This window comes from Musa acuminata, chromosome BXJ3-1 (genome assembly GCF_036884655.1).
Source record: "Musa acuminata AAA Group cultivar baxijiao chromosome BXJ3-1, Cavendish_Baxijiao_AAA, whole genome shotgun sequence".
NCBI classification, from domain to species: Eukaryota; Viridiplantae; Streptophyta; class Magnoliopsida; order Zingiberales; family Musaceae; genus Musa; species Musa acuminata.
In genome coordinates, this window is record NC_088349.1 from 40,931,964 (window position 1) to 40,944,773 (window position 12,810).

Here is a 12,810-nt window from a genome sequence, read left to right on the forward strand (position 1 = left end):
CAAGCTACCCAGTTAATATATGGATCTGAAAATTGAATAAAAGTTACATAAAGATTGCATCTTTCATGAAACAAATAGGATAAATATTTATATAGTTGGGTTTCCGTAGCACAAATGGAGTACCAATAGACTAGGTTAATTAAAAATGTTCTCACCTTGAACGTTAGGCAGGAGGCAAGGTTAGGAGGAACAAATTTAAATGGACAAATTTATCTTATATAAGTATGTGTTAGGCGTAAATAAATTTTTGCTTAGTTGTAAACAAGATGAAACATGTTCAATCTAGTAGAGTTATTATGTTGATGTGAATGCCTCAATCGAGAACTTCATTTTCTCCAGGATTTTCTGCATTGGAAGTCATTGTATCATAGGTTAGTGATATGTTCAGAGATGGCTATGCTTAATTTCCCCCTTCACCAAAATCACAGCCATAGAGAAAACAAACTTTCTTATGTTTTTATGTGTTGGCAAAAAATGTTTCTCATTGTTAGGTTTAAAAAAGCGAGTAGTGCCATGATTCAAAGGCCTCTTTGTTGTCTAATTAGACCGAAGTATACTTATTTTTCGGATCTACAATTGTCACTTTTAAATTCCTGCTAGGTGTTTCAATTTTGATCTTTCTCAAAGAAAATTAGTTTCTTTACTTGATTTCTTGTTATGAGTACCAATGTTTCTAACACCGCCAATGTCGGTCCCAAGCCCGAATGAAAAAGGTGGAGGGTTGCTTAAGGCCATAAAAAGCCAGTGTTGAAAACATGTTAGTACTCATAAGCATGATCCTAACTGTTTCATGGTAAGACTAGTCCGTCACAATAAATTGATGCAACATATATTGACCTCTCCAGTTATTATGAGAAATAGAGTTTTCTATTCCTAATTCTAACATTTAAAGTGCCCATTAGTTCTTTAAATCAAGGTCTGCAATACCGAATGATACTGCTCGTATCGGGCGGTACATATCGGTCCGTCAATAGACCAGTACACGGACAGCCCGCTACCGAGCGGTACCATCAATTAAGGCATTATCGTTATCGATTGAGGTGTTATTATCGACGGTGATCGAGGGAGAAGAAAGAAGAGGGAGAAGACGAAGAAAGAAATAGGAAAAAAAGGTAAAACCTGGATGTCACCTCTCTCCTCCTCGTCTGTCGACGACTTCTCATCTGTGCACGGGAGAAGAGGCATCGGCTTGTGGGGCGGAGAGAAGTGAAGATTTTTTTTCTTTCTTCTCTTCTTAGGCAATGTCGCCTCGGGCATCATCGTAATATTTTTGTTTTTTAGATGTCGTAATTTTTTTTTTATCTGCACGTCACCCCGCATAGAGGTAAACTGTGCAGCTTACCTATATATATATATATATATATACATATATATATATACATACATATATACACACACACACAGCGGTATACCAAAATATCCCACTCGGTATATAGTATCATACCGTATCGAATAAGTCTTGAAATTTTGGTATAATAGAAAATTTCAATCCTTGATTTAAGTGACTTCTTTTTTGGACTAACATGCAAATATCGGGACTGTGTAACTTATATATCATGAACTAGCATTGTCCATAATGTAAGTTACTCATATAAGAAACCAACAAGTATGCTTTCTATGGATGATAATTGTTAGGACGGGAAACCACAGCATGTGGATAAGGCTCTTAATGGTGAAATTTTATAGGTTGGATCAAGGTATGCAATACCGTACCGTATTAGTATTTCGAGGATGGCTCGGTATGGTACAGTACCGTATACCGAGCGGTACGTCAGGGTATACCGAGCGGTACACCTAATTTAGGTGTAAGACCCTCAGAAAATACCTAAAAATAAAAAAAAAGTTAGGATAGGATTTTTATGTTAGAAATAAATATAGTAATAGCATAAGTTTAGTAAAATTAATGTAAATTAGGTAAGAATAGTACCATATATCTTTTTCAGGATTTGAAGAATATCTTATGCAAGGTTCATATTTCAGTTTAGTACGGATTATCCTTATGTAAACATACCTCTTGATTATAAAGTTCTTCCTTTTAATCTTCCTAAATTAGCCTCGATTCAATTTACAAATCGTTGTTTTGTAGAGTTTAGGAGAGAACAAATGTGAGAGAAAAAGAGTTTGAGATAGTTTAAGAGAGTATGAGAATGTAATGGAGTGAAATAAAGGAGAAGAAGGGTTTTTAAATACCATAAGAAAGGGTTCCAACGGTCAATTTGACCATTGGAGCACTGTATCACTGTTACCGAGAAGTTTTAAATATTTCTTCCTCTTATTGTAGCATTGTAGCACTCTAGCATGTTCTGTCCGGTAGCGGGTGGTCCGCAAACCGGTATGTCGTCGGACCGGTATGTATCGCCCGTACCGGGTGGTATCATTCTAAATTGGTTGGATCAAGATTGACAATCCTTGGAACATGATGAGGTAAACTACTCCACTCTATTTGACTTTATGAACTAAAACTTGATGGTTAATTTTTTTTTTAACTTTTTATTGGCAGCTGTAATGACATATATGAATCTCCAATTGAATTGTGAGAGACACGATGGCTATGCAGGTCCATCTTCTCAAAGGATTTGGACTGCCATTTAAATGAACAAGTCTCCACATTGTTAGTTACAGATGTTCTTCTGTTTCTTCTTTGCATTTTGTTCTGTAATATTTTGTGTCAAACATTGAAATAATTATAGATGATGTGTTCTATATTACTTAATAGAAATTCTTTTGCTTTTTGGCTTTCCACGTGTTTAAAAGTGTTCTTTCTTAGTTTAGAGGATTCCACAATAAGTTTATGAAGAAACTAATGTTAATTAAATTATTTTTTCATGCATATTATGTGAATGGATATGGTTTCTTATCAAATCAATTTACAACCTGATTTGGCAATTTTGTACTTGAATAGTTGGGTCTGTCTTCAATATTTGATGAAATTGTTAAAACTGAAGTAACCAGGCACATGCAACCTACTGATTACTTGAGCTTGTTTGGGGAAGAATTCAAATGAACTGAAGATTATTGGGATGCTTCTTATTTGAATGTCTTGGATATATCTGCAGCGGAAGAAGGCAGTCCTCATGTCTTATTTGGATGTGCTTCACAAGTATGTTCTAAATGATCACCTACCCTATAATGTTTTTTAAACTAAGTATCCTGTTTTTTTCCTATTGGAATAACTTTTAGCCACCAGGAGTCTGCTTCTGTAACTAATTTGTCGAGTGTTTACATTCTTTTATAATGAATAGATAGCCTCTCCTGTTCTGCAAATTGGCTAACAGTAATTTAAAATTTTGGTCCCTATTACCACTTATAAAAGCACTGCTTCCAGGTGAAAGGTCTCTGTTTTAAGTTAAAACTTTTAACACCTTTTACTAGTTTATATATTAATTAATTTGGATGGATTCTGATTTCCTTTCATTTGATGGCACGTCTTCCTCCAATTAGCCTCCTAAATCAAGTTGATGATAGTTTTTCTTTGTGGAAACATCCTTCTGTCCAGCATGCTCTCTCTCAGGTTCAGCAGTGATGCATCTGGGTGATATACGTTACATGCATTTGTATTCTTATCAAAAGTCTCAACAATTCATATTAATCTGTTGTTGCAGATAATAATAATGTCATCGTCATCTTCTTAATGCTTGTGCGGGCTATCTGTCTTCATTCTTATCATCTCGTGTTTGTTGGTTTCATACCAAGTTTAATTATGAATAGACAACTTACTTTTTGGCTTTCTAAGTAAGCATTTATTTTTCAATCTTCAGGCAAAAGCAGCATGTGTATTGATTGATTTATGCTTTGGACCATTATCACCATGGATATATACAATTACTGCAAAGGTTTCATCTTTTTCCATAATAAGTCTACATATTAAGTCAACAACTTGTATTTTTGTAACTGCATTGACCCTTTTTCATGTTGATCTTGCAATTGAACTTCTGGAGGACCTCTTGGTGTTATTCAAGTAATTTCATCATTCTTCTTGTTTTTATTACTGTTATGAAGGCTTAATTCTTTATTATAATGAATGCTCGTTTGGTTGGTTGGTTGGTTATGAAGTCATGGATACAAGTGTAAGATATTGATATGATGGATATGAGTATGTATCAATGTATAATGTTCACTATTTAATGTGACAAAATTTGGTATTTATTTAATGTTAGAATAGGTAGATGTATATAAATCATGATTCATCATAATTAACCTATTCATCATGAAAATATATAAACAATGTTTGGTGAATTATCTAACATAAGCAATTAAAACTATCTATGTTTGATGAGTACTTGGTCATTTCTTGGTGCAGATCTGACCTTTTTTGTGGTCAATACATTGTGATTTATTGTGGATGGTCAAATTATCAATCACTAATTTTCTCTTGAAATAATCTCCTCATTTTGAGAAAAATGTTATTTGATTTGAACATCATAGTCCTAGCATAACAAAGACTATGAAGTTCAGAGGCAATTTGTTCTGCTGTGGTATAATATTTGATGATGATTGTTCAGATGACAATTAGTTTCACCATTTGATGATTGTTCAGATGGCAGTGGTTGATGATTGTCGAACTATGTTATGCTAGTATAATACTAGCATGGAGTTTTGTTTTATACCAAGGATGTCCTTGAACACACAATCAAGCACAAGACTTGTTCCAGCCATATGTTTAAACCGTGCTGATCGGCATGTATTGTACTGACATGTCCATCCTGATGAACTAAAAAAATACTTTCTATGACGTATCATAGATGTTATTTTGTGATCCATCTATTACCTTATTATGAAGATTCCAACAATATCAGTCATTTGTACACTTGAATAAAACCCTGATCTCTTGAATTTGATCCTGATCATCATAGCAGTTATTGTGAAACTGAAACTTTTGTCTGTTGGATTGGAGTTTTCCTTTTTTTCTAGAGAGCCAATAAAGAACCTACTGTTTCAGTGTTCTGATGATACAACTATGACGCAGCCTTGTACAGAGTTCTTTGGAGTGTTGTGCTCAACTCTTATGGGACTTTTATGGACCAATATAACTACTGTTGTGGCTTGGAAAGCTATATATTTCTTAATAGGTAGCAGATTATTTTTTACATGTTTCTAAGATACCAATATACACTTAAAATATACACTTCAAATCCTATGAATGCAAGTCCTTTAGTTCTAGTTACTGTCATTTAGTACTTTTTAGTTCATGAACCCTGTATGTGACATCCATCTTTCATCTGTGTGCTCAAGAAACTGTGAATTTCATCACAATGCCCTCGTTGTTATCCAAATTCTATCCACTTCCTCCTGAAGAAAAATTCAAGAAAAGGAAAAAATTTCGTATGATAGATTATGCACTTATTTTCATGCTTCATGTTTGGTTGACTCTGTTCATAATGCCCCTACCGGGTGTTTCCATAATCTACTAGTCGTGCTTATGCTGCTTTGAAGCAAGGTATACAATTTTGAATGGTACCACCCGGTACAAGCGGTACGTACCGGTCTGATAGGTTACCGGTATGCGGACCACCCATTACCAGGAGGAACGCTTAAACTATCTCAAACCCTTCTCATGTTTTTAAACCATTCTTCTCCCCTATTTCACTCCATTTCATTCTCATACTCTGTTAAACTATCTCAAACTCTTTTTTTCTCATATTTGTATTATCTTAAACTCCATTACACCTAAATTAGGCGTACCGTACCATATCAAGCCAACCTCGAAATGTCGGTACGGTACGATGTTTCAATCCTTGCTTTGAAATATATCTTGCTGGCCTTGTCTGAGTATATGGATGATGTACTGTCAAAATATAAGGTTTGACCTTCTATTAAAGTATCAAGCATAATTTTGCTTACTCTTTCCAATCAGATAGATGATGCTTTTACCATCCATGTAGGAATTTAAACATAGGCTTCTATTTCTTTTAGAGATGCTAGAACCCTTCCGTGATCCTGTGATTACTGGAACAAAGAATACAACTTCTAAAGATGCTAATGATATACACTTGGAGAAATAGAAGAACTGTTGTATTGCATTCAATGTTATATGTACTGCATTACGAAGGCCTGCCATTCTTCCTTTTGTGGAATCTGAATGGAGACGTGAATCTATTGCACCAAGGTCTATTGTAACAGCATATGCTAATATCATAGAGAAATTAAAAAAATTTTAACATCTTTATAGTTTATACTTTATAATGCTTATTTTTGGAGATGCAAAGAGAGAGAATGAAGTGATCGGTGAAGACTACAGTTTAAAAAGATGTGAGAGTCAAAAAAGAAGAAATTATTTTTTTGTTTTTTTTTTCCCTGCAACAAAATGAATCTTATCAAATGCACCTTGTTGGTTGTTACATTACTTGGTTTTTAGCTGACAATATACTGTCTTCATTGTCTTTCTATATTGCAGTGTACTCCTTTTTGTTTTGGGGCCACATATGCCATTTCCTTCAGATATTGACCTTTGCAAATGTTCATTTCCTAAGGTGGCTGATCAAGAGTCTTTAGCTGTTTCTTCTAACTTTGTGATATGTTCTCATGGGGCTTCTAGCACATCCAGTAATCCGGATGAAGCAAAGAGAAAGATTGATGCATCTAAAGCTGCCACAAGAAAAGATGTACTCCAAGATGCTAATCTGTAGTTTGCTCCTAGAGATCTGTCAAAAATTGTTCTGACAAGTGTTTCAAATTATTTTACTGGGGACTGGATCAGATTGAATTTCAGTTGTGGTGTTTCAGAGGTGAATAAGATTTCAAATAACAACTTTCAGAATATTGGTTTCTTTGCTGATTACTTGTATTCACAAGCAGATTATCTACAACTTGTAAACTATCAAGATTCGGTATATAGGGCTTCCCAATTTGAACATTTGGCAGCTGATTTGTGTTCCCAGCATGACAACCCCAGAAAGCCATGAAGCTGCAATAGAATCCATACTCTTGGCTGCAGAATGTTATGCCAACTCATTCTTTATAATCGATTTCATATGGATGCAATTCAGAGCTTATGAATCAGATGAAAATCATTGGATCCAAATTCATGAATAAAAATGGATTAGTGGTGTTTTATGAAGACCTTAAGAGATGTAATGTCAATCTGGAGACAATAGCTTATCTTGAAAGTAAAAGAGATATAACTGTTCTACAAATTCTGCTTCCGCTAAACTGGACCTCGAATCTGAGAGAATTTTGGCTCTTTGGAAACCTTGTACATATTATTTTGAAGATAATCAGTAGGCTTTAGAAATATCACAAGTCGACATTGAATCTGATGTGGCAACTTTGATTAGGCAGAATCAACCATTGCTTTGCCACTTTGTAATCCTCCTACAGTCTCCCCTCTTTCTACTGCATTCTGCAACTGAGTTATCCTGTTCTGTAGAGAATGTTAATGACATTATACTGCAGTCAGCTGCAAATCTTAGTGGACAACTTACAATTTTGTACACCCAACTGAAAGCAGGCAACATACAACTTGAAATGGTAAAGTTACATGGGCTGCCAAGGTGCTGGGCACTTCTTGAAGGATTAATCTGGAAATGATGAACGGACATATCCCATTGGTATCAAAAGTGCTGGTTTCATCTACAGAACTTTAGTTCCACATTTATCATGGATGCAGAAAATATCTAGATTTTCAAGTTGCACTTGTTCATTTTCTAGACTTTTAGGATGGATGTCAGTATCTTGAAATACAAAGCAATACTTGAAGGAACACTTGTTTATTGCCTCTGGTCTTTCACAAATTTCATCGTTTTTTCAGTTTTTGAGGATGAGTTAGCACTTACCGATAATTTAGTAATAGAATTTTTAATCTGCATATTCATATCCATCAGGTACCAAAACACACTCCCACAGAATTTGAGTCTTCTGATCAGTCAGATGTTAAACTATCATTTCAAGTACATTTTCCTCACATGCATATGTTATTACCAAACATAAGAAAACAGTTTGGTTAGTTTGGAGAAATAATTTTGGAAGCTATTGGTATGCAACTAAACTCTCTTCCATGCAGTTTGCGGACCTTTGTTGGTGGTCATTATCTAGAAACAATAAGGAATCATCTTCATGTTACAAAAATACTATTCCTTTGGGATGTCATGTCGCTAGAAATGCCAAGGCTATTATTTTTTGCGTGTTTGAATCGATTACTGTTGAGCACATGCAAGCATTGGATAATAAAATGCCCGGGATAGCTCACATCTTAATATCTCTTTGTTGGCAAGTAGTATCTGCTATGCTTGATTTTCTATTTAAGTTGCCTGAGAACATTACTCTCTCCTACGGTTTCTTCTCTATGTTTTATAATCTTGATCTTCTATTGTAATGCATCAAAAATTTCATAGTATTTGTAGACTGATAAATGGTTATCATCATTATGTGAAATGAGCATTGATAACCTTAACGGTAAACTAATAATGAAATGAGGCTTTATTGGTGGGCTTATTCTACATAATGTTGGTCATTCAGAACCAGAATAGTCATCTATTGCATTGCATCATCTTGGAAGAATTATTGACTACAATGGTGTGAATGAAATATCTGACATGGTTAAACAAAATTTGGTTTGCTCTTCGTCAGTAAGGGCTCTTCCTAAATCAGTAGCTTTCATTTTAGTTACAAAGACATGGGATAGAGTGATGGTAGTAGCATCATCTGACCTTTCAATGCTATAGTAAACATATGCATTGGTGTTGTTACTAGCCTTTGTCCTGTATATAGAAAGAGCTCAACTACAATCCTTCCTTGTAGCTACTTATACCATCTTTCGAGAAATGGGCAAAGTTACCAATTCAATGGAATTGTGTCATTTAACAAGACTTTCATTCCATATTCTGGCAAGTGTATATCTTTATTCTCCTGCTGAGGATATTACTTTGATATTTGAAATTGTTTGAAGGAACCTGGAGCAGATGGGAATGTCACAGACAAGTACTTGCATATATTTCTTTACATATTTCCTGATGTTTGTTTCTAAATATATATTGTAGTGTAACTACTTAAGAGCATTATTGTTATCACATATTCAAAGATATAATGTTGAACAATTAATTATATAATTTACATTTCTTGTGTTAGAAATTTGTTAGATAAAATTTTTTTAAACCATTAGGCTATTTAATTTTTTTTAAATTTCAGGTGTGCTTAATGACTTGGAGAAAAATTAAAATTATGTAAAGATAATTTTGATATGCATAAAAGATATTTTAATGAAAGGATGTCTCTTACAACAATATCAGTTATGACATTTAGGATGCTTTTTAGGCTCTATAAATAGAATTGTAAATGGCTATAGTTTATTAATTCATATTTCAATACAATTTCTCCTCTTTATTTTTAAAAAATATTATTATTATTATTATTTGGCTACTTGATATGCTAAGAGAGGCTAGTTAACTAACTCTATGATAATATTTATTTATGTTCGCAAAGATAAGATGGATTAAATATTGAGATTAGAATCTCGATCAATCCGATATGTAAGGATGAGTTTTTCATATTAAGACATCGATTACATGTCTTTAAGTTCTTTCTAAACTTTATCTTTTTATTTTTATTATTTTAATATCTTATTTGTTTCTTCATCAAAATTTGTATATCATTGTTTTGCTCCAACAATTTAAGAGGAAATTTCAATGAATTTTGGTTAGAATAATAATAATAAATTAATATAATGAAAAATGATTAATTAACATGTTTTCTTAATAATTCAAGCATTTAACTATTTATCATCTAAATTGAGAATGGTCAGCATTTACTTCTAGTTTTGTCTAATTGTTCATTGTTTGATTTTTGTTGGATTAATTAGATGCATAATTTATGTGAATGAATATTATACTAAATTAAAAATAAAAAATAAGATATATTATAATTTGAGACTCAAAACCTAGTGTATTAATAAAAATATTATCAGTTTATAGATATTATTTAAAAATTTTCTTTTTTAGTGACAAATAAAAGAATATCAAATCTCATTATATTAATAATAATTTTAGTAGTTTAAAAACATTGCTTCGTACAAAAAAAATACCACGTCTTGTTTCTTTAACATACAAATTCTAAAAGAGTAAGGTACACGAAATTTAACGTAGATGATAGCTGCGTATAACGGTGTGATGTCAAACTATCCGCTACGTAGATTGAGTAAATATAACGGAACGATTTTAGAATGTAACGCTTGGGATGGGTGGCATCTATATAACCCGAGGGCCCACTCTGTTGCAATCACAACAACTTCTCTCCCCTCGCGCGCTCTCGTCCTCTCGGCTCTCGACTCTCGACTCTCGGCGATCTCGTCGTTCTGCGAAGGTCGGAACTGCTCTCCGACGAACACGAACGGGCACAGCTGCGAGGGTCCTTCCCTTCGATTTTTATTGCGGTGATCTCATTCCTTTCTTTTTTCTCTTGTTTCGTTTCGCTTGGTTCTTCATCCGTCGAAATTTTGATTAGGGTTCAGAATTTTTGTTGGTCTTGGGGTTCTTTTAATCGATTCTTGGTTGTCGACTTTCTTGTGGGAAGATCGATCTTTCTGGTTTTCTCGATCGTTTTTCGTCACCTAGCCAGTCTCGTTCTGGTTTCGATTGGAAAATATGTCTTCTTCGCGTTCTAGGCGTGTGGAGTACGACCGCTTCATCCCGTTCCGGTCGGCGATGGACATGGACTACGCACGCTTTGCCCTAACCGGGCCTTCGAGACCGCAGCGTGATGGTTCGAGGGAATCCCCATCGAGCGTGGCGTACCAAAAGCTTCTTGACGAGTGCATTTTGAAGAACAGGTCTCGTATCCTCGCTTTCAAGACTGCACCTGAAGCGTCGGCCAGCAAGCTGCCCGAGTTTGACGAGCCCATTCGGCCGCAGAAGAAGCAGCAGAGGCGAATCCCTAAAGAACCAGAGAGGGTTTTGGTAATCCACGGCTTGTTGGATGATAATGTTTTGAATCTCCTCGACTGGGGAAGCAATAATGTGTTGGCGATTGGCCTTGAGGACGCAGTGTATCTCTGGGACGCTGCAAACGAGTCGACTAAGCTTCTACAACCCGAAGAAGACAGAGGACCTATCACTTGCATCCGCTGGTCGCCAGACTGTGCAGTTCTTGCTGTCGCATTTGGCAATTCAGATTTATCCCTGATCGATACAGCAACAGGACATGTCGTGGATGGGATGGAAGATGAGAACCAGGCCCCTGTGTTGTCATTTGCGTGGAGAAGTAATTCAATCTTGACAGTCGGAAGATTTGATGGCACTGTTGTTGATTATGACTTTAGAAAGGATGACATGTTCATCTGTTTCTATAATGGGCATCGGCGTGGAGTTTGTAGTCTTAAATGGTCCGTGTTGTCAGGGCGGTATTTGGCGAGTGGAGGGCAGGACAAACTAGTGCACATATGGGATGCCTGCATGCCTGTCTCACGTGACCATCCACGTCAACGTCAATGGCTTCACAGGATCAGCAGCCACACTTCCATTGTGAAGGCCGTTGACTGGTGCCCAACTCGGAGCAACCTGCTGGCTTCTGGTGGAGGTTGCAATGATCATTGCGTTAAGTTTTGGAACACCGTTAATGGTGCTTGCTTGAACTCGATTGATGCTGGCTCTGAAGTTTGTGCTTTGCTATGGGACAAAAACAAATCTGAATTACTGACCTCTCATGGTTCGCCGAACAATCAACTCACCTTGTGGAATTACCCATCCATGACGAGAGTGGCTGAGGTTTCCGGTCATTCATCCCGGGTTCTTTCCTTGGCTGGGAGTCCACTGGGAGGTGTAGTAGCTTCTGCAGCAGTAGATGAGACAGTCAGGTTTTGGAATATCTTTGAGACTCCCAAAATAACAAAACCTGAACTGCCCTTTGCCCAATTTAATGTTCTCATAAGATGAAAAGGCGGATAGGTGGAAATGATTAAGATTCCAAATGAAAGACTTCTCTAGTGCTTGACATGAAGATCTGTTGTTGGTAACATTGCAATGGGAAGTTTCGTGGTGTCAAAGAGGCAGCACATTTTCATACAAGCGTATGGATTCGAGATCTTCAAATATGAGCGCAACCGCCTAAGGTAAGTTAGAAGCCTTACAGCCTTTTACAGCATTTTAGTAGGCTTATTTACAACATGACTATCATTGCAGCTACGAGTTTGATTTTTGTTTCCTATTTATTGATTATCATTTCATAGTTATCGATATGATTATTGCCCAATTGATGAAACATGTGGTCTATAATTTTTGCCCAATTGTTATAATCTAATTATGTGGTTTAAAGTGATTTCAATTTACTTCTCTTGTGTTTCTTTTTTGTAAGTTACTATCTTTATCTCATTTTTGTTTGAGAATTTTTGTGCAGACTATATATTTTGTTGTGTATGCTAATCATGCATAATTAGATCAAACTGATAGATGCTTATTGTTTTTTTTCTTTTTTGAGTTCAGATTTCTTATGATATTCAATATGGCTTTGGTATCACATGAAGACATCACATTGCACACCTAGAAGAGTGTTTGACAATTGAGAGATCTATGCATTATAAGAGGTAATTGCCTATGGCCTTATGTTTCTATTTTTTGTTTCCGACTATAAGTTTCCTATGATATAAGTTAAACTTAAGAATTTTATATTCTTTTAGGACTATAAAGAAACTTTTAGGACTATATTCTTTTAGGACTATAAGTTTCCGACTATAAGTTTCTGACTATAAGATTGAACTATATAGCTCTATTGCCAGAACAAAGCACTTGTAATATGGCCTTAAGTATCACATGAAGATATCACATTGCCATAACAAACTTTGAAGATTGAACCGTATAACAAACTTCAGATTTCCTTTTCCATTTT

General features: G+C 35.3%; 1 protein-coding gene and 1 long non-coding RNA gene across 6 annotated transcripts; both read left to right on the top strand.

The window, feature by feature from the left end:
* Positions 1-395: 395 nt before the first annotated feature.
* Positions 396-7,625, top strand: LOC135628839 (uncharacterized). Of its 5 annotated transcripts, none has more exons than XR_010493024.1 (3): positions 396-3,100; positions 3,759-3,958; positions 6,395-7,625. It is a non-coding gene; the product is annotated as an uncharacterized LOC135628839 (long non-coding RNA). The 5 variants fall into 5 exon arrangements; XR_010493025.1 differs by having other exon boundaries at positions 3,759-3,833; XR_010493021.1 differs by lacking the exon at positions 3,759-3,958.
* Positions 7,626-10,237: 2,612 nt separating this feature from the next.
* Positions 10,238-12,025, top strand: LOC135628271 (cell division cycle 20.2, cofactor of APC complex-like). Its single transcript, XM_065134876.1, has one exon. It carries the CDS (start codon positions 10,575-10,577, stop codon positions 11,859-11,861), a length of 1,287 nt encoding a protein of 428 aa, XP_064990948.1. The 5' UTR covers positions 10,238-10,574; the 3' UTR covers positions 11,862-12,025.
* The last annotated feature ends 785 nt before the right edge of the window (positions 12,026-12,810 follow it).

Excerpts from the sequence above, each read along its gene's own strand:
- LOC135628271 (XM_065134876.1), top strand. The coding sequence starts at position 10,575 with ATGTCTTCTTCGCGTTCTAGGCGTGTGGAGTACGACCGCTTCATCCCG.